Source organism: Engystomops pustulosus, chromosome 5 (assembly GCF_040894005.1).
Source record: "Engystomops pustulosus chromosome 5, aEngPut4.maternal, whole genome shotgun sequence".
Classification (NCBI taxonomy): Eukaryota; Metazoa; Chordata; class Amphibia; order Anura; family Leptodactylidae; genus Engystomops; species Engystomops pustulosus.
Window position 1 is genome coordinate 21646705 of NC_092415.1, and position 22200 is coordinate 21668904.

Sequence of the window (22200 nt, forward strand, 5' to 3'; positions counted from 1 at the left end):
CATCCAGTAATATATCAGTTTTTTTTTTTGCATGTGAGTTCTACATGCAGTGTCACATGTCATGATGCTGCCCTCCATCTCTATGCAGGATATGATGCCTGAGGCAAGAGGCTCAACTTGCCTCATGGATGGTTCACCCCTGGCCTGAATTATGCAGGATCATCTCCGCTGTGCTCTATCTGCAGAAGGACACAAAGATCATTAGGTTCCACCTCCTTTCGAAAAACCTGTCCCCAAATCACCACAAACCAAAAATAGATTTTGTATATATGTTTGTTTGAAAATGTTGTAGACTGACAAATTGTATAAGGATGGAGTGCCTATATCTCTTGTTTCCGTTTAATATTTCTTTCTTTCTGTGGTATTGCATAAAAGGGGACCCATTGTGAGGAATTAGTTTCCACAGTCACCTCCTGTGAGAGGATCACAATAATGTGATTTTGCAGAGAAAGAACTGTGAACATACGAGTAATACAATGAATGCAAAAAATACAATGATATATTGGAAAGGTTTGAGTTATTCAGCTTCCTAAAAGGACAACTAAGGGGAGACCTCATTGCAATGCATAAATATCTGAATGAGCAGTGCAAGGATCTCTCCAAAGATCTTTTCTAATTAGGGTTGTGACCAGAACAAGGGGGCATCCTTTACCCCTAAACAGAGGCGGTTCTACCATCACCATAGACAGAGGGCACCTCTCCACCTATAGGAGAGGCGGTTCTACCATTGTCAAAGACAGGGGGCATCCTCTACACCTAGAGGATAGGAGGCTACCATCACCATAGACAGGGGGCATCCTCTACACCTAGAGGAGAGGTGGTTCAACCATCACCATAGAGAAGACCACCCTCTACCCCTAGAAGAGAGGCAGTTATACCATCACCATAGAGGAGGTGCATCCTCTACATTTAGTGTAGAGATAATTCTACCATCACCATAGACAGGGACATCCTCGATACCTAGAGGAGAGAAGGTTTTACCATCTCCTTAGACATGGGGCATCCTCTACCCCAAGAGCAGAGGCTCTTCTACCATCAGCATAGACAGGCGGCATCCTCTACGCCTAGAGGATAGGAGGCTACCATCACCATAGACAGGGGGCATCCTCTACTCCTAGAGGAGAGGTGGTTCAACCATATTAGGGAATTGGAAGTCATTTTTCTTTGCTTTAGGCTGATTGACATCAGTCTTGCAAGGTTTTTGTCTTCCTCTGAATCAAGTTATTTCATGTAGAATTTAAAAGTTGGACTCTATGAACTGATGTCTTTTTCTATCCTAACCTGCTTTGATACTATGATTACATTGCATATTCATGACATGTAAGAATTCCTACGGGTGATAGGTGTCTTACAGAACTAGCACCATAAGTTACCTTTAGACGATGCTTTCTACTTCTGAGGATTTTCCTAGAAAATGGGATATCAGCCATTCCTGGAGGGGGCATCCTGATGTGACTCTTCTTTGCCCCCTGTGACTCCTTAAATTCTTTGTATGTAGCTTTCAAAGCTCTTTTCTGTACAATGCTGCATCTTCCAGAAAATAGAAAAATCTGCAGATTTTTTTTTATTCCCATATTTTGATTCCCATTTGTCAAGGCCAGAGACATACATGATGAAATTTTTGCTGTGGGTAAGCCAAAGCAGGACAGTAAGAAGCTAACCCACCACAATTTACATAAGCAGCATAGTGCTGCCAATCCACATGCTACCTTAACCTGTTCAGAACCCAGAAGTATTGCCATATTGGCAGCTTTACAGTCAATCCAGCAAATTGTTGCCCCTAGCTGCCAGCCATGGCTATGATTGACCAGGGGTCTTCCACAGGCTAATCATAGCCATGGCTGGTTGTTAGGGGTGTCAATTTGCCGGATTGGCTGTTCGGCCACCAATCTGGCATTACATCAGGCCACTCATCTCTTCAGCATAAGCTCTGTAATGTGTCAATCTTAGCCGCAGATTAGAAAGGTCAAACTCTACCTGTAAAGATTCATGACCATAACCTACTATTTGGGCCGGTTCCAGCTTGGTTCCAAATTGCTGCAGACATTCCTCAGAGAATTAATTTCTCCCTCTGTATAGTTTCTCTGTTTTCTCAAGTTCTTTGTCTACTTTGTGTCCTTATATCAGGATCCTCCAATGTCATTCTACAGGTGAATTTTACATTGTGCCCGAATTATACAAATACTTCCACCAAATGAAAAACTTTGTAGCAATTTCACAGATAAATGATAGTAATGGGTTCTAGCTCCATCGCTTACCAGTTGTTTATTCTACAGCCCACAGCTGCAAGCAGCCAGAATCTCCATTACATTCAAATGTTGTTGGAATAGATCTTCCGTCACTTGGTTATACATTAATTTACACTTGCCAGCCGGGATATCTTCTCTCGGGAGGAACTGAGCACAGAATTTGCCAGCCAGATAACACATGGAGCGGAAAAGTTCCAGTTTGCACAGGTAATGTAATATTATTTGTCTTGAAACATTTGAATTATTTGTACTTGGCAGAAAAATGAAATGCTAGACTTGATTTTTTTTTTTTCATGGCTTTTTTATTTTTCACTGAGATTTCCATGTTGAAAAAGAATGTAAGCAATTTGGATTCCAATTTTTAAAAGACATTATTTTCAAAATATTGATTTTGATCCAGTTAATTATATTAATTTAGTATGGATTTCAATTAGACAAATAAAATATTAATAAAACTGTGTCCCTTATTATTTTTATTTAAAGAATATCTACCATCAAATTCCAGCATGTTATACCGGGCACCAGGCACTTACTCATAGATCGAGACACCGTGACTGTTGTAATCACCCTATATTTTTTATCCTTCTTTTGAAAATTAACTAATCAAAATTAGAGGGTGTTTAAGTCCCATCCAGGTCAACATCTGCAAAAAGTTTGTATGTTATCTCTGTGTTTGACTGGGTTTCCTCCGGGTTCTCTGGTTTCCTCCCACACACCAAAACATACTGGTAGGTTGATTATATTGTGAGCCCCATTGGTGTCAGGGACTGATATGACAAGCTCTGTGCAGCGCTGCGTAATCTGTGTGCACTATATAATAAAGGAATTATTATTATTATTTAGGAAGAAGGGGCTCTAGTAACACCCCGGGAGCCCTTCTGGCTAATTAGCATAATTTTAAAAGTTGATATTAGAAGGAAGGAGGCCATGGTTAACAAGTATAAGAAGATTACCACAGTCCTGGTGCCTGGATCTGTGAGTAAGTGCCCCTGGTTTATCATGTTGGATTTTGATGGAAGATTTCCTTTAAATCCTTTTAATTTAAGGAAAACTTCTCAGATTTTTGATTTAAGATTAAGGTCCCATGGTCTTTTCAAGATGATAATGCTGCAAAAGTAAAAATTGGAAAAGTAGCATTTCTTTTATCTTATTTGGAATCTGGGTCGGTACTCTTGTTACCAAAGGGAAGTCTGGAGAAGTAGGATTGTCGATCACCCCTATGAGAATGGCTATTGATAATTGATATTGTTCATATGTTCCATTAAATTACATAATTATTAAGCTTACATGGTGACCCTCATTTTAAAAAAGGAAACCTAAAAATCATTACTTTTTAAATTAAAAGATATCAGTTAAAGAGAACCCGTCATGCAAAATAACCCCCTTAAACTAAATATATTTTCATAAACTGCCATTAGAAAGCATTGCCTCTATCCCTTCATTGTCCCTCTACATGCCTGTAAACCTAAGCAATGAGGTCCTAAAGCTGTATGCAAATGACCTGTGAAATGTCCAATGACTCATTAGCATATTCAAGCTGTCCAGCTTATTCATGAGTGGTAGGTACAGCCACACCCCCAGTGCTTGATTGACAGCTGCTCCATGTAATGGCTGCTCCATGTGCTTGATGGTGGCCACGCCCCCTGCAGCCTGTGTGTGTATGTGTGTGTGTAAAGGAGAGATACAACAGCTCCAGGATGCAGCCATGTTATAGCGGAACATGTCAGGTACATGTGTAGCTGATGTCTGTCTCTGTGTATTAGGAGGATGCAGCATGTCAGCAGATACACTAACTATGCTTTACTATACATTACACACAGATATGAGGAGGGGGAGGGGTAACAGGGGTGACATCACTGCCTCTGACCATGTGACCAGGCTCATTTACATAATAAAGAATAGATGATTTTACAATGAATAATGTATGAAATAACTAGATAAAGGCTGGGATGGGATCCTTGTGAGCTGCTCCAACAGGTAGTAGTGACAGAAATAGACCTGATGACAGGTGTCCTTTAAATGCATTAGCCCTTGATCACCATGGATAACTAAAAGTCATCACGCAAAAATTAAGCATTTGAGATTACATAAGGGAATACAGAAATAAAAATGCTATGAATTTGAATGCAACAATACAAATAGAAATTATTTTGAAAAAGTGTGAAAAACTAAAAAATAATTCTTTTCCTTTTATAGCAACAACCTGAGAACAAAATTAAATAATAAATAATATAATTTACACAGCATGGCAAATTTTCTTTCCGAAAAACAAAGAAACAAACAATGGTAGATTTGTAGAATTATACAATCATACATTGTGCCAATAGAGGAACAACCCATCTCACAAAAGGCAAATAATTATACAGCTGGGGCGACAATAAAATATGTTTTTGATTTGGAAACAACAAAATAGATAAAAAGAATTGCTGCATCCTGAAGTCTATAATGGCTCATGTACTTAAAGGGATAGGGAACCACTGCTAATAATTCAGTTATACCTTACAGAGAGTATTGAACAAGCTTTTCTTTTCAACATCTTACTTGAAGTGAATACACAATATTTGTGGCCTTCTTTACATGAAATATGGACACAGCATACTATTATATAGTAGAGTTTAGTAATTAATCTTAACTGTTTTATAGAGGTTTCCAAAGTCCCAAGAAAAATCCAATGGGGAAAAAATTATTTTACTTACCTTGCTGCTGTTCCCATGGCATTGCCCCCAGGGGGTCACTGTTTACGCCAAACTAGAACAAGGTTTCTCCAGCTCACCTAGATCTACGGCTATGTCTTTGTAAAGCTCCGATCCAGACCGACTGCTGGGTACACTGTCAAACCGAAGAAATCCATGGATCTTGTAAAGGTTAAACCGCCTTTATTGGTCGTTACATGACATCCAAAAGCATTGAACAGGTACACAGGTCAACGTTCTTGTATACCTGTTCAATGCTTTTGGATACCATGTAAAAACCAATAAAGATGGTTTTACCTTTACAAGAGCTGTATCCGTGGATTTCTTCAGTTTCGCTGTTTTCCCCACCTGGTGAGCTGGAAGAGTCTGTGGTCATGTGATTGCTGTGGCCAATCAGGAATGGCGATGTCACTGCTAAACAATACCACTTTAGCTCCCCTTACCTCTGAGGTCACTGATTTACTACCCCTGGTCACGTGATTACTGGTCTCTTCCAACTCTACCAGCAGTATCAATGTTGTCTTTGGAAGGGGAGCATTTTTTACTGTTCCTCTATTGATTTTCTGATGAAACTGGAAACCTCTTTCATTTTTACACTCAATAACCTTCCCCCCTCCCCATTTTATTCTATTATGTTCTGGCTATGCCCTTTTAGGTTGATTGATTGTAAAAATATTATCCCCCCCTCTATATATAAAGCCAAGATAATATATTTCATGTTGCTTTTTCGATATTTACATGGAATCATAAGAGAACGTTATCTGCAATCCTTTAACCGTGTGAACGACCTTCATTTTCTGAAGAACTTGAAGAAGTCGCACATCAATAAATGTTTTGTTCCCTGGTGTTACTTCTATTCCTCTGTGATTAATGGCTTATAAAGCTAAATTCTACCTTCGGAGTTATTGTAAAATCTGTCTCAAGAGATCGGGGTCAAAGCAGGTTTTCCTTTTCTCCTGGTATTTCACAGTTGGTTTAGAGACTATAAAGGTGCAGTCACACAGGTGAATAATTACTGGTCCTATGGGAGTTCACTCAGTGTTTAAGGGGTCCAGAGGTTATGTTGTGTAAGATAGTCTAAGAAGCACTTGGATGCACGCACTGAATATTCTTCAAGACCTGATAAAGGGCCCTTTGGACCAGTATTACCAACACCTGTTGTTACAGTGAAACAACGTAACACATAGGAAAATGAGACACATGTAGCGTGGAATCTATCTAGAGCTTGTGCTTTGTGCCACGCACATTGTGCCAGATATACCAGGAGGCACCGATTAATTTTAGGAAAATCAAATTAAGAAGATTTTAGAACTGTGCTCCATCCTATAGTCAATGCTTCGGTATGGGGTATCCCCATCCAACTCTGCATCAATCCCCTGTCACCTGGACATCTGCCATGGCAGGGGTGAAGATATGCTTTAAAGGAACTTTTCAGTTAGGTCCAGGGTATTTAAGGGAATATACCACCAGGATCAAGAATTGTAAACCAAGAACACTCTAGTGTCAGCTGCTACATGATGTGGTTGGCCAGAATCACCTATAGTATCTGACCATAACTACAAGAACCACTACCATTCACATAAAAAATTTGCTACTTGCTACCTGCACAAATGCCAGGCTGAACAGCTGCTAAGTGCAGAATGGGATGTTGACTACCTCCAACCAGGTATTGATGGCCTACCATGGATATCCAAAGATAGGCCATCAAAATAAAATGATGGAAAATCTATTTAAGACAATAATATAGGCTAATAATAATAATAATATAACAAAATACCTAGAACTAATTTAGACAATTGTGTCACCGCTTGTGGCCTAGTAGTCAAGAGAATTACCCACATTGTAAGTGACAGGGGGAATAGCTGATAAGTACAGGACCGGATCCCCACAATCATATATTGATGGCCTATTATTGATAATCCCTTTGAACCAATAATCACTGTGGTCGTGTGCACCAGTACAAACACTGTGTGCCACCAGTATGAGCATGGTCGTTGCTCCTGATAAAATTATCGGGGAGCAGAATCTTTCCCAAAATGGGGTCATCCTTATCAAAGCTGTTACTGGTGTAGGAGGTTGACCTGAATCAGGATATAAGTGATATTAGGATAGTAAAGTAGGGTCAGATAGATGGGGGAAGACATGGTGTTTGGAGATTAAAGTAGTTATAACGTATTACTCTATGATATATATATATATACCTTTACTACCCATAGCACTCAAATATAATGATAATCAGCTCAGGTGCACAGTCCAAGAAACTTGACCAAGATCCATCCACATGTAGAACAGCAAGAAATGGCAGCACTCTGAGACTTTTATGTGAAAACAGTACACTGCCATTTTTTGCAAATATATATATATATATATATATATATATATATATATATATATACATACAGGTGGTCCCCTACTGAAGGACACCCGACTTATAGACAACCCATAGTTAGTTGAAGCTCTCTGGATGCTTTACTATAGTCCCAGACTGCAATGGTCAGCTGTAAGGTGTCTGTAATGAAGCTTTGTTGATAATCCTTGGTCCAACTACAGCAAAAATTTTGAAACTCCAATTGTCACTGTGACAAAAGAAAAAAATTTGTCTAGAACTTCAATTATAAAATATACAGTTTTGACTTACATACAAATTCAACTTAAGAACAAACCTCCGGACCCTATCTTGTACGTAACCCGGGGACTGCCTGTATGTATATATATATATATATATATATATATATATATATATACATACATATATATATATATATATATATATATATATATATATATACATATATATATATATATATATATATATATATATATATATATATATATAATTGAGTTTGTGTTCAACAACAGTCAAATAACTATACATAACCTGTTTTTAGTTCATTTTTGGGCCGCATGATATATTTGAGAATATTGTTTGTTCATTTTAATTAAAGGTAAAATAATTTTAATACTTATCTATATTTATCCTATTGTACACAATGCACAATAGAACCAGTGTCCTACAAATGTTCCACTGTAAATAATACTGTTGTGTATATTTTCTTAGCCGGCTCAAAGCCTTTTGAGAATAAAACAAAGCCAGTAATGGGGACTCCAGGCCCAAAACTAAGTGGTAAGTAGAGGAAATGCTTTGTGCTTTTCAAAACTCAAACCTTTTACCTCTCTTAGTATATTCCATAAGTATATTTATAGTAATTATTATTATTATTTTAAATAGTGGATCATTTATTTCTGATCTGTTCCTTTTATAAGAAAAAGAAATATGATTTGCTAAATCGTGTGAAGAACTGTGAATTTAGCACATCCTGAAATGCAAAAAATTCATTCTCCATCAAGACATTGGGGCACATTTAATTACCAAATCCAGTCGCGATCCCTGAGTTGCGTTGTCCGACGAGGATTAATTCCGGCGCGATTCACTAAGATCGTGCGCCGTATATCCTGCATCTGTCGCTTCCCCGCTGAGGTCCGCCGGAGTTCACCTTCTTCTTTCCGGTGCATGTAAGTGCATGTCTTGCGACACAATTTGAATTTTAAAACCTGCGCTTAGTCCGAATCAGTCGAGTTATCCGACGGTCAATCCAATCCCCTCCCCCCCCCGATTTGTGTAGCATGAAAGAACCGTTCCCGAGTTCCGAAAACACCTGTAAATCTGGAGCTAATCTGAAATAGTTGGGAAACCCGATGGAAATGCGGTGTACGGACCCTTGTAAATGTGCCTTATTGTGTTTACTTTACGTTTCCTTAAAACAGACCTTGCCTATATCTTCAGCTTAGTAATAATAATTGTCTAAAAATGTGAAGCCTTTATGATAAATTTTGGTAAATGACTTCTATTCTATTGTATGTGTATTTATGTTGACTTAGAAGGAAAGAAACATGAGCGGCCAAAGAACATCGTCCCTGCGCGTTCTCTCGCATGGTATTTTTCTCGTGGTTCAGTGATTTTCACGGATGCCAAACTGAGCCATTATTTTCTATGGGAGTTTTCACATTTCAGTAGTTTTCTATTGCTCCAGGGAACTATTGATAACAAAAATCGAGAAACGCAAATATAAATTTTTCGAAACGGTGTAGCATCAATGGCTATAAGTCTCCCCATGCCTACAAGGCAGCCTTAATTGACAACGTCTCCATAAGTAGAGCTCTTACTCGCTGACCCTAGTCAAAATCCTCTTACTCAGGAAAAAAAATCCGGCACAACGTAGCTTTCCAGAACTGTTTCAGGCTTTATTGGAAATCCCTATTAGACCAGACATTGGATAAAAACATAGTAGCGATCTACAGGTTTCGGCTTTCACCTTAAATTTAAGCTTCTAACATGTTATTTTAAAGTTAACGTCCTTGACATAACTCAGGGGGTGTATCTTCAATTATTAAAACTTTATTAGCACAAAAAGACAAAAGCATTAGCATAACTCCAAGCGATAATATAAGGGAAATCTTTTTACTCAGCTAAACCACTACCTACTGTACTGAAGAGACGCAGCCACATTGAAACAGTGCTGTCTACAGTTGGGAATCTGTTCCTTCTGAAATAGATATAGATCTATAGACATACCAGTTTGGCTTTAATCCTGCATCATGTCATTAGGCTTCCTGAAAGTGATGCTCGATGGTAAGGGCATCAAAAGCTGCATGGTTTTCCTTATCCCATCCTGGAAAACGTATTTTCATAATTCACAGAATCCACTAGTGGAGCATCAATAGCTATAAGTCTCCACACGCCTCGTAGTCAGCGTTAATTGGCAATGTCTCTGTAAGGAGAACTCTTACTCCCTGACCCCATTTATTCAACAGAAGACCAGCACAATCAAATGTTTTAAGTAAAGTAATTTTTTGGGCCATAAACATTGATCACATATAGAGAGGACCTCCTTAAAGACAAAAATGACTAAAGAAAAGCATCCCTAAAAATCAGATAATTATAGAAGCATATTTGGGGTGTCCAACTGTCCTTTAATGAAGTAGAAAGAAAGAATTACATGACACCAACAGATTTCAATATCTGATATGGGGGTCACAATTTTACCTTTAATTCTTTTTTTCACCTTAGAACTTGTTTCTTTGGCAAGCTATATAAGTTGTGTTACAGATGGACCTTCATAAAGATAATAATAACTATCTAATAATAATAAGTATTATTATTAATAATAAATAATTATAATTAATATGGTATTATAATTAATAATAAATAATTATAATTAATATATTATATTATTATTATTATTATTATTATTATTATGGTTTGACAATTAGATGGTTAGATGATTTCAGTCTTCACTAACACAATGGGGCACATTTACTTACCCAGTCCATTTGTGATCCCGCGGCGCATTGTACGACGTGGATTCGCGTTTGCTGGGATTCACTAAGGTCATCTGCCCGATATGCAGCAGGTGTCGCTGCTGCGCCCAGGTCCGCCAGAGTTCACCTTCTTCTTCCTGGTGCATGTAAGTGCGTGTCAACTTGCGACACAACTTCTTTTTTAAATACTGTGGTTTTTCCGAATCCGTTGAGTTTTCCGACGCCCACGTCCCATTTTTCCGTCGCATGCAAGCCGGCGCCGATGTGATACAATCCGATCACGTGCGCCAAAAACCTGGGGCAATTCAGGGACAAACGGCGCAAAACGGTAATATATTCGGGAAACACAGCGATTCGGGCCCTTAGTAAATGAGCCCCAATGTCTGAGTGGACACATTTGTTAACACTTTTCTTAATAAAATGTTTTTCATTCTCCAGTTCCGGATGATGTTTTTTCTCGGAATTACGTATGGAAAGGCTTTTACAACTTGAAAGGAAAAAATCAACCAATGAATTTGACAGTTAATAGCTACAATGTATCAACAGGGAAGGTGAACGCTACGCTTATCAATAGCAACACCGAGTTCCTTCTGTCAGGTAATAATTGTCTATTCCTATCCGACAATATATTTTTTTTTTTACATTGTCACTTTTCTATTCATTTTTCTTCTCATGTCTTGTGAACTCAGCATCGTTCCCTAATTATATGGCCCGTGCTATTTAACATGTAATGTCAGCTCTCCTAGAATGCTAGAGTTGCAATTTTTACTCTTTGGACATCTTCAGCCGGATTTTTCAAACTTAAAAGTATAGATGAAACTTTTCTAATGATTTCCTTTTTTTTCTTATTTCAAGTAATTTACCTATGTGAAATAGGTTCGTTTTCGGGAATTTAGAATAAGCAGATCTCTGTTCAGTGACATTTATAAAATACTTTTTCCAGTTAAGCCTATCAGACTTGAATTTCCAAGCCAAGCTGTGCTGTCTTCAATAAAAATGTCCCTGCAACCTAATTATATTGTTCACATATTCTCCCGAACACCTTATATATTTTTCCTTTATCAGTGGAATAGATTACATTTCTTCAGTTTCCACCGACAAACCCAATTTGTACTTTTGCATATTAGTACTCAGTTCATGCAGGTCAGACAGCTACTGATCAAATTTCATAAGTACATACGGTTAAAGGGAGATACTTTAGTATAAAAAAAACGTACATTTAAAAAAAATTATGTAAAATGAAAAACTTTTTTTAATTATAATGTGAAATAGAATAAACTATTTTTGTAAACGTTAAGGAAATGTTTTAAATGACAATTAAAAAGTGAAACTTAATACCTTTAGGAGGATTCTTTTCACTGTCTTATCTATAATTTTAATAGTTTTTCTTCTGTAAATCTCTCACCATCACTGCAGGCTGGGCTGTTCTCATTTCAGTGACATTTTTCACCAAAATAGCTTTATGGCTCCGGCTGTGGTTAGAAACACTCATTTAAGCTTATTTTGTTCCCTAAATTATAGGGAAGGGAATTGCAATAAAATAAGAATGCACTGAAGTTATTGGTAGCTGTTAACTACTGGACATTATAGATACTAGACAACTGGTCCTATCACTGCCAGGAATGGTAACAAAGTGACGCAAAGCAAACCTGATAAGTTATATTATTGTTAAAGATATGCAATTATAAAAACCACAATAAATGGCTTAGTCCTTAAAGGTCTAGCACAGCTAATGTTCTAGTGCATGTTCTCCCTGCTGTATAAATATTATAGCCGATAGAAGTCTGGAATTCATGTCCTATTTATGGATCTAGAATCAGGCTCTCATTTTGCAGTTTCAAGAACCTTTGGGGGACCTGCAAAGTATCTGAAATGGCTTTTGTGTACATGTGTATTGAGAGCAGGAACAGATATACGAGGATTTCATGGGGAGACCTTCTCAGTATAAAATTTGGATGGTGGTTTGGGTGGCTATGGTTCCCCTTAAAGGCTACTCCCCAAACCACTTATGTTATAATCCACTTCTGACCAATGTAGTTTACTAGAGATGAGCGAGCACTAAAATGCTCGGGTGCTCGTTATTGAAGTAACCCCATTGAAGTCAATGGTAGACTCGAGCATTTTACACTGAACGAACACATTGAAAGAACAGTGAAGAAGAACAAATTCCAGATATTTGCAGATGTTTTCACTGAAAAAACACATTGAAAGAACACAGTGCAGAACAGATTACAGATGTTCCGTACATCGGTGTTCTCCGCAATAGTGTCTGAGAAAAATATGTTTGAAGATTACCTTCCAGATGTATGGGAACATTTGGAAGGTGTTCTCTACACATATATTGTTCTCAGATACTATTACGGAGAACACCGTTCTGCACATCTTCAGAACAGATTGCCGATGTATGGAACATCTGTAATCTGTTCTGCACTGTGTTCTTTCAATCTGTTTTTCACTTAAATGATCCTGTGTTCACTGTTTTTATTCTATTCTTCACTGTTCCTCACTGTCTTTTCTTAAAGACATGCTCGATCGTGAGCAGGGGAAATACTCGTCCGAGCAACGAGCCGGTCCAAGTATGCCAATACTCGACGAGCATCAAGCTCGGATGAGTATACTCGCTTATCTCTATAGTTTACCCATTGAGATCCAAAGGCTGATCATGAAATAAACAGTATATATTAACAGTAGGTTCTATGGACATAAAAGTATGATTTTTAGTCTTTCAAAGTCATGTTATTTCCTCAAAAAAAGTATTATTGTTTCTTATCCATTTAAAAATTGATAGAAATGGCAATACTTTCTACCTAGACCCTACAATACTTGCCTATATGTATCTATTGTACTTATTGTTTCTACAAACTTTTTGTGTTTCTTTTAGGAGTTTACAAAAGCCAAGAAGCACGTTTAATCCTGCACATAAATTCAGTAAAATCATCCGCTCACACTTCCTTGAGCAAAATGAAAGATGAGAAATGGGCAATGGATGGATTTGTAAGCATAAATCTATTATAATGTGTTTATTATGCTTGGGTGGATAAGACATTGAGTCAGGGAATCGAGATGAATTAACGTGGTCTAAACAGAGTAGAATAAAAGGGTAGGGGATGCAAGTATTTCTAGGAACATCTTTTCATGACTATCAAACATAAGTGTCTAAACCTACGAGATTTCAGATGCCCCTATACAAAGGGAACACTGGTCTACCATTTTATATGTATTATATTGTGGTCTTTCCTGAAAGGAGAAGTTTGAGAGAGGTGGTTCTGGCTAAAACTTACCTAAACCTCTACCTCTTTTCACCCCCCATGACTATTAAATAAACATAATGATCTTGAACAAGCCCTTTAAGATCTTACAGGAGACAATCCACCAGTGGGGTCTGGCAGTAGCTTACATCCCTCCTCTCTTTGAGAACACCTGCCTGATCCTCCAAATAAAGGGGGTGTGTGTTGGGGGATCATCCAAAAATACTCAAATCGGGAGCTGACATTGATTTCACAGTATCGACAACTATTATTTAGTGCTGTACAATATCAAAGATTCCTGCATGTTAATGTATCCTACAAGTGGACAATAAACAACAATTAACTTTCCCAGTTCCCAGTCCTCGTCCTGTTCATTAACATATGGAAATGGTCTTATCTATGTAAAAATTTATATAAATCACATTACATTGTTTAAATGGAAATGGAATTACTATGTGAAATGTGCATATTTCAAAATGATTACCTTATATATCAATTATTATGTTACATTTGCAAGGTCTCCGCTGAACCAGATGGAGCTACATATGTTTTTCAAGGGTCGATTCATGGGAAAGACTATGGACAATTTGGATTAAGGAGTATAGGTATGTGATCATTATATATTACAGTATCCAAAGTATAGGTAATCAATATTTAAGTGGTGAGTGTCCAAAGCTCAGGACCTTCATAGATCATCTTTTCTACCAGATACACAAACAACATGGCCACCATTTTGAAAGCCAAAATATTGAATCAAGGGCAAATTTTTACCAATGGGATGGTGTTCATCTCAAAGAAAACCAGTGAGCACACCCTATAAAATTTTGGTCTGGCGAGCATAGCAGAGAGCTGATCCTCCCCCAATATGGCAGTGCCCCAAATTAGTTTAAATTACACTGGTGGCTCTACCAGCGGCATTTAAATAAATATTAGCCACGATCGGTGCCAGCACAGATACCAGGTGTTATTAGCAGAGGTGTTGAGCCGGATCCAGATACAAACTTACTGAAGTTCATGTCGGTATGGACCCAAACTTTGCGGTTCGACTTTGCTTAACACTAAAGACCAGCTTTGCTTCAGATTGCCAAATGTCTTGTGGTTCAAAAGTCATAAACACAAAGATTCTCCATAGATTCTTATGTGGGTTAGTAATGATTGGATCCAGCGCTTTCAAGCTTGTGCATCACAGGGAACGTTTCCGGTTGTAGTCATAACTTTTGATTACTTTAGGGACAGTGAAGATCTAATTGTGGCAGTTAATTTCAGTTACAGTTTTGGTCGTGTTTGATTGGCTCCATGACAGTCTTCAGATTCAGAAATATTTCCCTAGTTCCAAGATGGCAGCCATATGCCAGACATAATATAAAAGACAGTTCTCATTTTGTTTCTAAAATGATAGGGCGTTTTACCAACCTACAGATGGAGGGAAACTATTGACTATATATATATATTATATGCACTGTATATTCCCGGCTGGACACTTGGTCAATTACACTTTGAGGCTGAAATAAATGCTGTTTATTTCCAAGGCACTGACTATATGGATAAAGCGCTGTATTGCATCAGTTCTTCTAATAAATGATTCATAGACCGTTCCCTTCGCCAATTTGTGTCAGTGTTATTGAGAGCAATCTTGCCTACAGTAAAGAAAAAACACCTGTTTGTTTTTATGGATTTACTATAAACAGGAGCTTCATATTTACAATCTAATTATTCAATACGACAATGAAAATGTTCCATTCCCTCGTGAACTTTCGAGGTGATAAAGTACAAAAATTGTCACTTCATTAAAAAAAGGAATTATTAAACTATAAATTGCTTCAATCTGTTTTCTTTGGAGACAAGTATTGAACGGAATGCTCTACATGTGCACATACATGCTCTGCCTATAGGAGGGAAGATGTGTATTATATGACTTAAGGAAGATGTAGGGGTTTTATAGCGGAATATATTCTGCCACGATGCAGATGTTGTTTTTATTATGTTTACAGAATATTCAATGAAATATAGAGGTGCTCGTTATACGGAGGCAGAAATTTCATTGCATACAAAACATATTTATTGGAATGGGAGATGTACTTGATTTCTAAAATATATTCCATAGAGAAGAAATGTTTATTATAAATAAAAATAAGAATTTCTCATCTTGAAAGAGTATATAGATCTCATAGAGGAGATCACGCTCTTCCTTCTGAAGTGGAAACTTTGGCCATGTATGTGGCTAAATAGTCCATTCACGTATTATAGGCAAAAAGAGATTCCGCCATACATGGCAGTGAAGTAAAGAATTTTTGAATTTTTGAGATCTTTAATTTAATTGATTTATGTTTGTTTTCAATATATTTAAAATTTTGGATGGTACATAGCTTGGACGTGATCCTAGAGTGGTCTCGAGTTTTAAAACCAATGTTGCCAGATGTGCCAAAGATAATGGCAATATGTTATGACCAGGGGAACATAAACTATCTGCTGTCTAAGACGAACAATAGAACAGCATCCCCTCTGCTCACTTAAATAGTTAGTAAGTGGGTTCTCCATGATATGTCTGACATAAGAGTCAGGTCTTCCTTTAGTAGTAGGTGACTGCGTGCCTAATGCTGCCCCCCATTTTGCTGCAGGTGGTGCTGCCTGAGATAAGAGGCTCAATTCCCATTATGGCTAGTGCACCCCTGGCCATCACATGCAGTTATTGAACCTGTTATTTGTTATATTAATTAACTTGTACCAATCATTAACAGATATTTCTCTGTTGTGTCTCAACTACTGTTGAGCAGACCCGAACCGCAAATCTGAGTTTGGCTCAAATTCCCCACCATTATTGGCCATGCCAATGTTTGAATGCCAATGGCAAAGTCACCAGCAGCATTAAAATTGTTATGGACATTCACTGGCACTACCATGATGGCAGTGCAGGGCTCCATCACTGTGGGGAGGAACATGGCTCCCTTATAACATCAATGGGAGCGACAACCCTCCCCAAAATAGTGCTTCACAGTGTCGTGGGCATGTTGCTGTGATTTAACATGGCATTGATGACTTTCTCTGTGGGTGTTACTAGATGTGGTTCCCCTGGACCAAAACAGATTTTTAAAATTCACGTTCTGACACATTTTAAAGGTCCACTCATCACAAGTCCTGACTCCCCTTTCTAAACTATAAAATCAAGATATTTTGGTGGGTCTTTGAGATATGCTTAGATACAGCACTTATATGCCGGAATTGAAATCTAGTCATTTGCCAGTACATGCTCTAATCTGCCCCACTATTTTTGCAGAGGCTACATTAAATTTGGCTGACCAGGGCTTCCCCATCCTTGCCACCTTTATCCCTGCCCCACTAGGCACACTTTTTAAAAAGTGGTATGCATTGCGCAGAGAAGCAGAATAGCTGAAATTTCAATGGCATGCACCAGATATTGTAACTTTTTCATACCTCATTTTCCAGAAAACTGCTACACTGACCCCAGTAAGTAAATTATGGAGGGACTTAGATACTGTGGCGAGAAACCTTTCATCAATGCAAATGATTTGGGGAGTAGCCAGATCATAGCTGAAGAATCTTTTCAGCATGTCAAACCAAGCTTTTTTGCATTGTACAACAGTTTGGTATTTTCCATGGAATTTACACCCCCATGCAACAAGTGCCCCACCTAAAAAGAAAAATGCTGGCAGGGTGGGGATGCTTTGTCCAGCCAAATTTACTACAACCTGCAACAAAACACTGGTATAGGCTGATCTTAATTATGGCGCCGGATTGCCGTACAGGAATTACTAGGAGGTCGGAACCACCGGCATGTGACAGTCTGGTGGGCTAATTATTACATCAGCCCCAGTGTTTTTTCTCTACGCTGCATCTAGCATGAATCTGCTGTCATGTTCCCTTTAAGGCGTCCTTACACAAACTGTTCTATTAAAATTTAAAGTCCCATTAAAAGATAATTTTCAGTGAATTGTGTTTTCGCCGCTTGAAACTGAGAAGCCGCAGACTCAATTAACTCTTCCCCACCTCCTGTCATTTCCCACTGTTTGTTTACGGCCAGCAAACCTCATGTCATGATGCAGAAATTATTATCGAAAAATAAGATTTCATGATGTACTAATTACAAGGCGCTCCAGATAAGTCATATTCTTATCTTGTTTTCTGTTGACAGGAATTAACATGTCAGAGGATAATTCGTCAAACCAGTCACTTGGGACAAATAGCAGCTCTGTTGCAATCGCAATCCTGGTGCCTTTCTTCGCTCTAATATTCGCAGGTTTCGGCTTTTATCTATATAAACAAAGGTGAGTTAACAATAAATTTCTGCTATAGGACTGTCAAATATCATCAGAGGTTTAATAAACTCGCAGCAGGACCAAATTTCAGAAAAGGTTTTTCATGTTGATAATTTTATTATTGTAATTTGCAAAAAAAAAAGAATCAAAGATGGAACATAACTCCCCTATTTTGCTATTTATTATTAATGATAACCTTTTAAAGATAATTTGTCATCCAAAAGACATGAGAAATTATTATTCTACTTCAACGGGTGAGCATATACACTTGTAGCCAAAATCAAAAAATTCCCAAATATTTTGGGTCTCTAACATATGTTGGCTGGTGGGTGTATATCAAAGTGCATTTGAGTACAGCGAATAAAAAGATACTTATAAGAAATTGATCCCTTCCATTTCATATTAGACGAAAACTTGTCTAAGTTGTGTACGTGGATGGCAGTGGTGGTGAACTTGCGTGCCAATGGGGTTCCTTCTTCCCCTGATCAGTATAGAGTGACTCAAGGTCTCTGCCTGCACTCTTGGGCAGTGCCACGCTAAGGGCTATTTTAAAGCAACACATCCTGGGTTACCGCGGGAGGCAGGGGGGATTTGGTGAAGGTATCTATTGTTGTATTGTGGTTCATGGGCCCCACTAGATAAAATTAGATGGCCCCCTTTCTATTAGGCCCTAGGTAATAGACCCTAGTGGCCTCCAGTTTTGGTCGTGATCTGCTTGACCTCTGGGGTCCACCATTGGTTTGGTGGGCCTGTTCGACGCTGAAGGTATCAATGTACTAGTGAAAGCTCAGTTAGAGGCAGTCCCCGGGTTACATACAAGATAGGGTCTGTAGGTTTGTTCTTAAGTTGAATTTGTATGTAAGTCGGAACTGTATATTTTATAGTTGTAACCTCAGCCAAATTTTTTTTAGGTCTCTGTGACAATTGGATTTTAAAAATGTTGGATTGTCATTAGAACCAGGATTAACAATGAAGTTTCATTATAGACACCAGTGATAACTGTTATAGCTGTTTATTGTAGTCTAAGGCTAAAGTACAGGAAATTGCCATCATCCAGAGGTCCGTTTGTAACTAGGGGTCGTATGTAAGTCAGGTGTTCTTAAGTAGGGGATCGCCTGTATTGTGATTTTCTTTTAGGACAAAGGATGTTAATGTATGATATAATGTGCCTAAGCTTAACTAAACTATACTAAACAATATGATATAATGTGCCTAAACTAGTGCCGTCCATGTTTTCTTTTCTGTAATCTAATTACTTAATGATTAATAATGTAAATATTATTATTTAATATGATGACATATAATATTGACATCTTATGATTGATATTACAGGACTGCGCCAAAAACACAGTACACAGGATGCTCTGTACATGAAAATAACAACGGTCAAGCAGCTTTTGAAAACCCAATGTATGACACCAATGCAAAATCTGTGGAAGGAAAAGCAGTACGGTTTGACCCAAATTTGAACACAGTATGCACAATGGTATAATGCTGGAAGACTTTTGTTGCTGCAGAAAATTGGGAAACTGGGACGTACAGCCGTGCACTACTTGGTTCACCGCTACTATTAAAGCACATTTTTAAAAAAAACAAAATTTCGGGGTCTTGGAAGAAAAACAAAATCTTGGAGGATCCATGCAGAACAGAACTGAAACAGCTCTTCGTGTGCAACATGGGAAGTTTTCCAGCATATCCATTGCACTCTATGAGTGCTGAATTACAATTTATTTTCTTTTTTTTAAAAAGGAGATTTATCTAAACGCGAAACTTTGCATTTATTGGAGGAGCATCCATTATCAGTATTTACTGTGCTTTATAAACTATATTAGAAGGTCTCGAACAACATAAAAACATACAAAGAAAACCAATATATGGTAGAAAATTGCTATAATTACCGGAGGAAAAAAAAAAAAATTACAGGCATTAGGTATATTACATTTTCGTGCTTTGGCAACATTGAAAAAGACCCTTGTTGATTTAAGTGTTTTTGCATTGATTGTTTTTTAAGGCCTATGAAATACAGGTATTATTTATTTTCTATCCACTGACCCAATGGCATTGTAGAGGAAGAGGAAGATGTTTTATAAAAACATTTTTAGCCAGCCACTATATTGACGACAATGGGATGCTATGCCGATCTTTCACCAGAGTCCTATGTATTTTCCCCGAATTTTTTGTTTTTTACAGTATACGACTCACCATTAGTGAGCCTTGCTCATTGAATAATGTTAACTAAAATATCCCATGCTATGCATGTTACGGTTAACAGTATATATAGGGAACCTATTTTACCACGCCCAGATAAGGAATCCGCCCAAGCTAATAATCCTGAATATACTGAATATTACTTCTTATTCTATATAGCTTCCTTCCTTACCTATCCCGTAATTTGTAAAGGGCATTCCCAGATTCCTCTGTTCGGAAGAAGGATAGTGCCTCCTTTACAAATGGGTATTGGGATATGGGAAGAATGTGGGTTTTCATATTTCTGCCCCTTTTTTAATCTACAATGTTAAATAAAAATCTGATTTATTCTGAAAATAAAAAAAAGTAAAAATCTGTAATAAGATTTTTTTAATAAATTGTTTAAATCCGTCGGCTGGAGTAGTCAACAATCACTTACATTTTTTTAAATTTGTTTTATTATGGTTGACGTGTGAGTGTGTTGAGTCGCCATTTGGTCGGTCATACTGTGCCAAGTTGTATTAAGCCAAAGAGGGTTAACAATGGTGAGATGCATAGCGATATCCATCCTTGCATCGAGTTTCTGCATGTTTTTTTTCTTTATTCTGAGAAATGTACGACATCTGCCTTGAGCATATTTGAGCATGGTTTGGGGTATGATTGGTTTGCATTGTGCCTATAAGTTACTAACCTCAAACGCTACATTGAACACATAGTAGAATTAAGGAGTAATTGTTATTATTAACATCAATTTTACTTATAACCTTTCGGAAAAAAAACTTTAAAAAAAAAAATTCCAATGAGCCTTGAGAGGGTGGAATTGTCTGACTGATTTGTTGACAAAGCCAAATAATGAAACATGTTGTTCTGATCTGTCCCTTGACACTCGTGTTATAATTCTTCTTACATCAATTCTGCTAAATATCAATCTCTTTTTAGCCTAAATTTTATTCCCATAAAGCTTTAAAATTAAAAAGTCTGAATGTTGTCATAAATAAGTTTCCCTGACTAGAGATGAGATCATCCAAACTTCTCATTCTGGTTTGGTGTTCGGGTGCGCCCCGCGTGACCAGGCAATATTTCAGATTTTGCTGCCCAACAGCCAACCTGGAAAATATACACCCCTAGCAACTAGTCATGGCTTTGACTGGCCAAGAGAACACTCCTGGCCGATAATAGCCATGGCTAGTTGCTAGGATCATTAATTTGCTTTGGCAGTTTGCCACCAGAAATATGCCCGGTTCACACAGGGAACATGAAGTTCGGATCAAATTATCTCTAGTCCTGGCTTCGCTGATCACATGACACTGTTATGATGCTTCCCAGGTGGCCCTCTGGTCTTTACCTCCTGTTCTCTCTTGATATACAGGAATCACTGGTTGAGTTGCATCAAAGCTGATGGGTGATTGGCTGAGTAGTTAGATTGGTGTGGCAGAAATCTCAGGCTATCCCTATTAATTTTTAAAACTTGAACCTAGATTTCTTCCATGCTCAGTGTATCCACAATCAATTATACAATATCTGAGATGCGAAAAGGGTAGAAGAATGGGAGAAACCACTCATCTGCCTTAGAATATACCCAAACCACTGGCATAAAATTGAGAAAGAATTATATTCTAAACCAGGACTGTGGTAGAGTACCAGATTTATACAAAATTCTTACAAAACAGTGGACTTTCATATTTTTTTGCAAGGTTTGCTCTTTGGTTTTTACCACATTTAGATAATCACAATTGCACAACTTTCCTTCAGCTTTGAATCTGATGTACGTTATAATAGATAAGACAGAGTTTAATTTCATTACATATATGTTTAAATATACACAATGGGGCAGATTTACTTACCCCGTCCATTTGCGATCCAACGACGCGTTCTCTGCGGTGGATTCGGGTCTTCCAGCGATTCACTAAGGCGATTCACTAGGGAGTTCACAATCCGTTGCTGGGTGCAGGTAAGCGCGTGTCCAGCGATACTTTTTAAAAAAAAAAATATTCGGGTAACCCGCCGTAAAAACGCGATTCGGGCCCTTAGTAAATGACCCCCAATAAGCTTACAGTTTAGTAGAAGCCCTGGGCTCTGGGTGGCAGCCTAAATTTGCCAAATTCTAATCCAATACTGAAGACTCTTTAAAGGGTATTTTCATACTGTTTTAATAATATTCAAGACTTTGCTAGTTACCAGTGCAGAGTACAACTAGACCAGGGGTGGGCAATCAATTTTCTCATGGGGC

The 22200-nt window shown here is 37.9% G+C and overlaps 1 protein-coding gene across 6 annotated transcripts in view; it reads left to right on the plus strand.

Annotated features, from left to right (window-relative positions):
- The window catches only part of CSMD3 (CUB and Sushi multiple domains 3), an 804446-nt gene extending 784064 nt beyond the window's left edge, over positions 1-20382 (plus strand). For all 6 annotated transcript variants that reach the window (XM_072151297.1, XM_072151299.1, XM_072151298.1 and 3 more), the window contains 7 exons: positions 2277-2456; positions 8001-8066; positions 10700-10858; positions 13143-13255; positions 14027-14114; positions 17660-17792; positions 19116-20382. In XM_072151297.1, coding sequence (XP_072007398.1) covers positions 2277-2456; positions 8001-8066; positions 10700-10858; positions 13143-13255; positions 14027-14114; positions 17660-17792; positions 19116-19275 — 899 coding nt within the window. In that variant the 3' untranslated portion in view covers positions 19276-20382. The remainder of the gene's footprint in view (positions 1-2276; positions 2457-8000; positions 8067-10699; positions 10859-13142; positions 13256-14026; positions 14115-17659; positions 17793-19115) is intronic.
- Positions 20383-22200: the final 1818 nt, after the last annotated feature.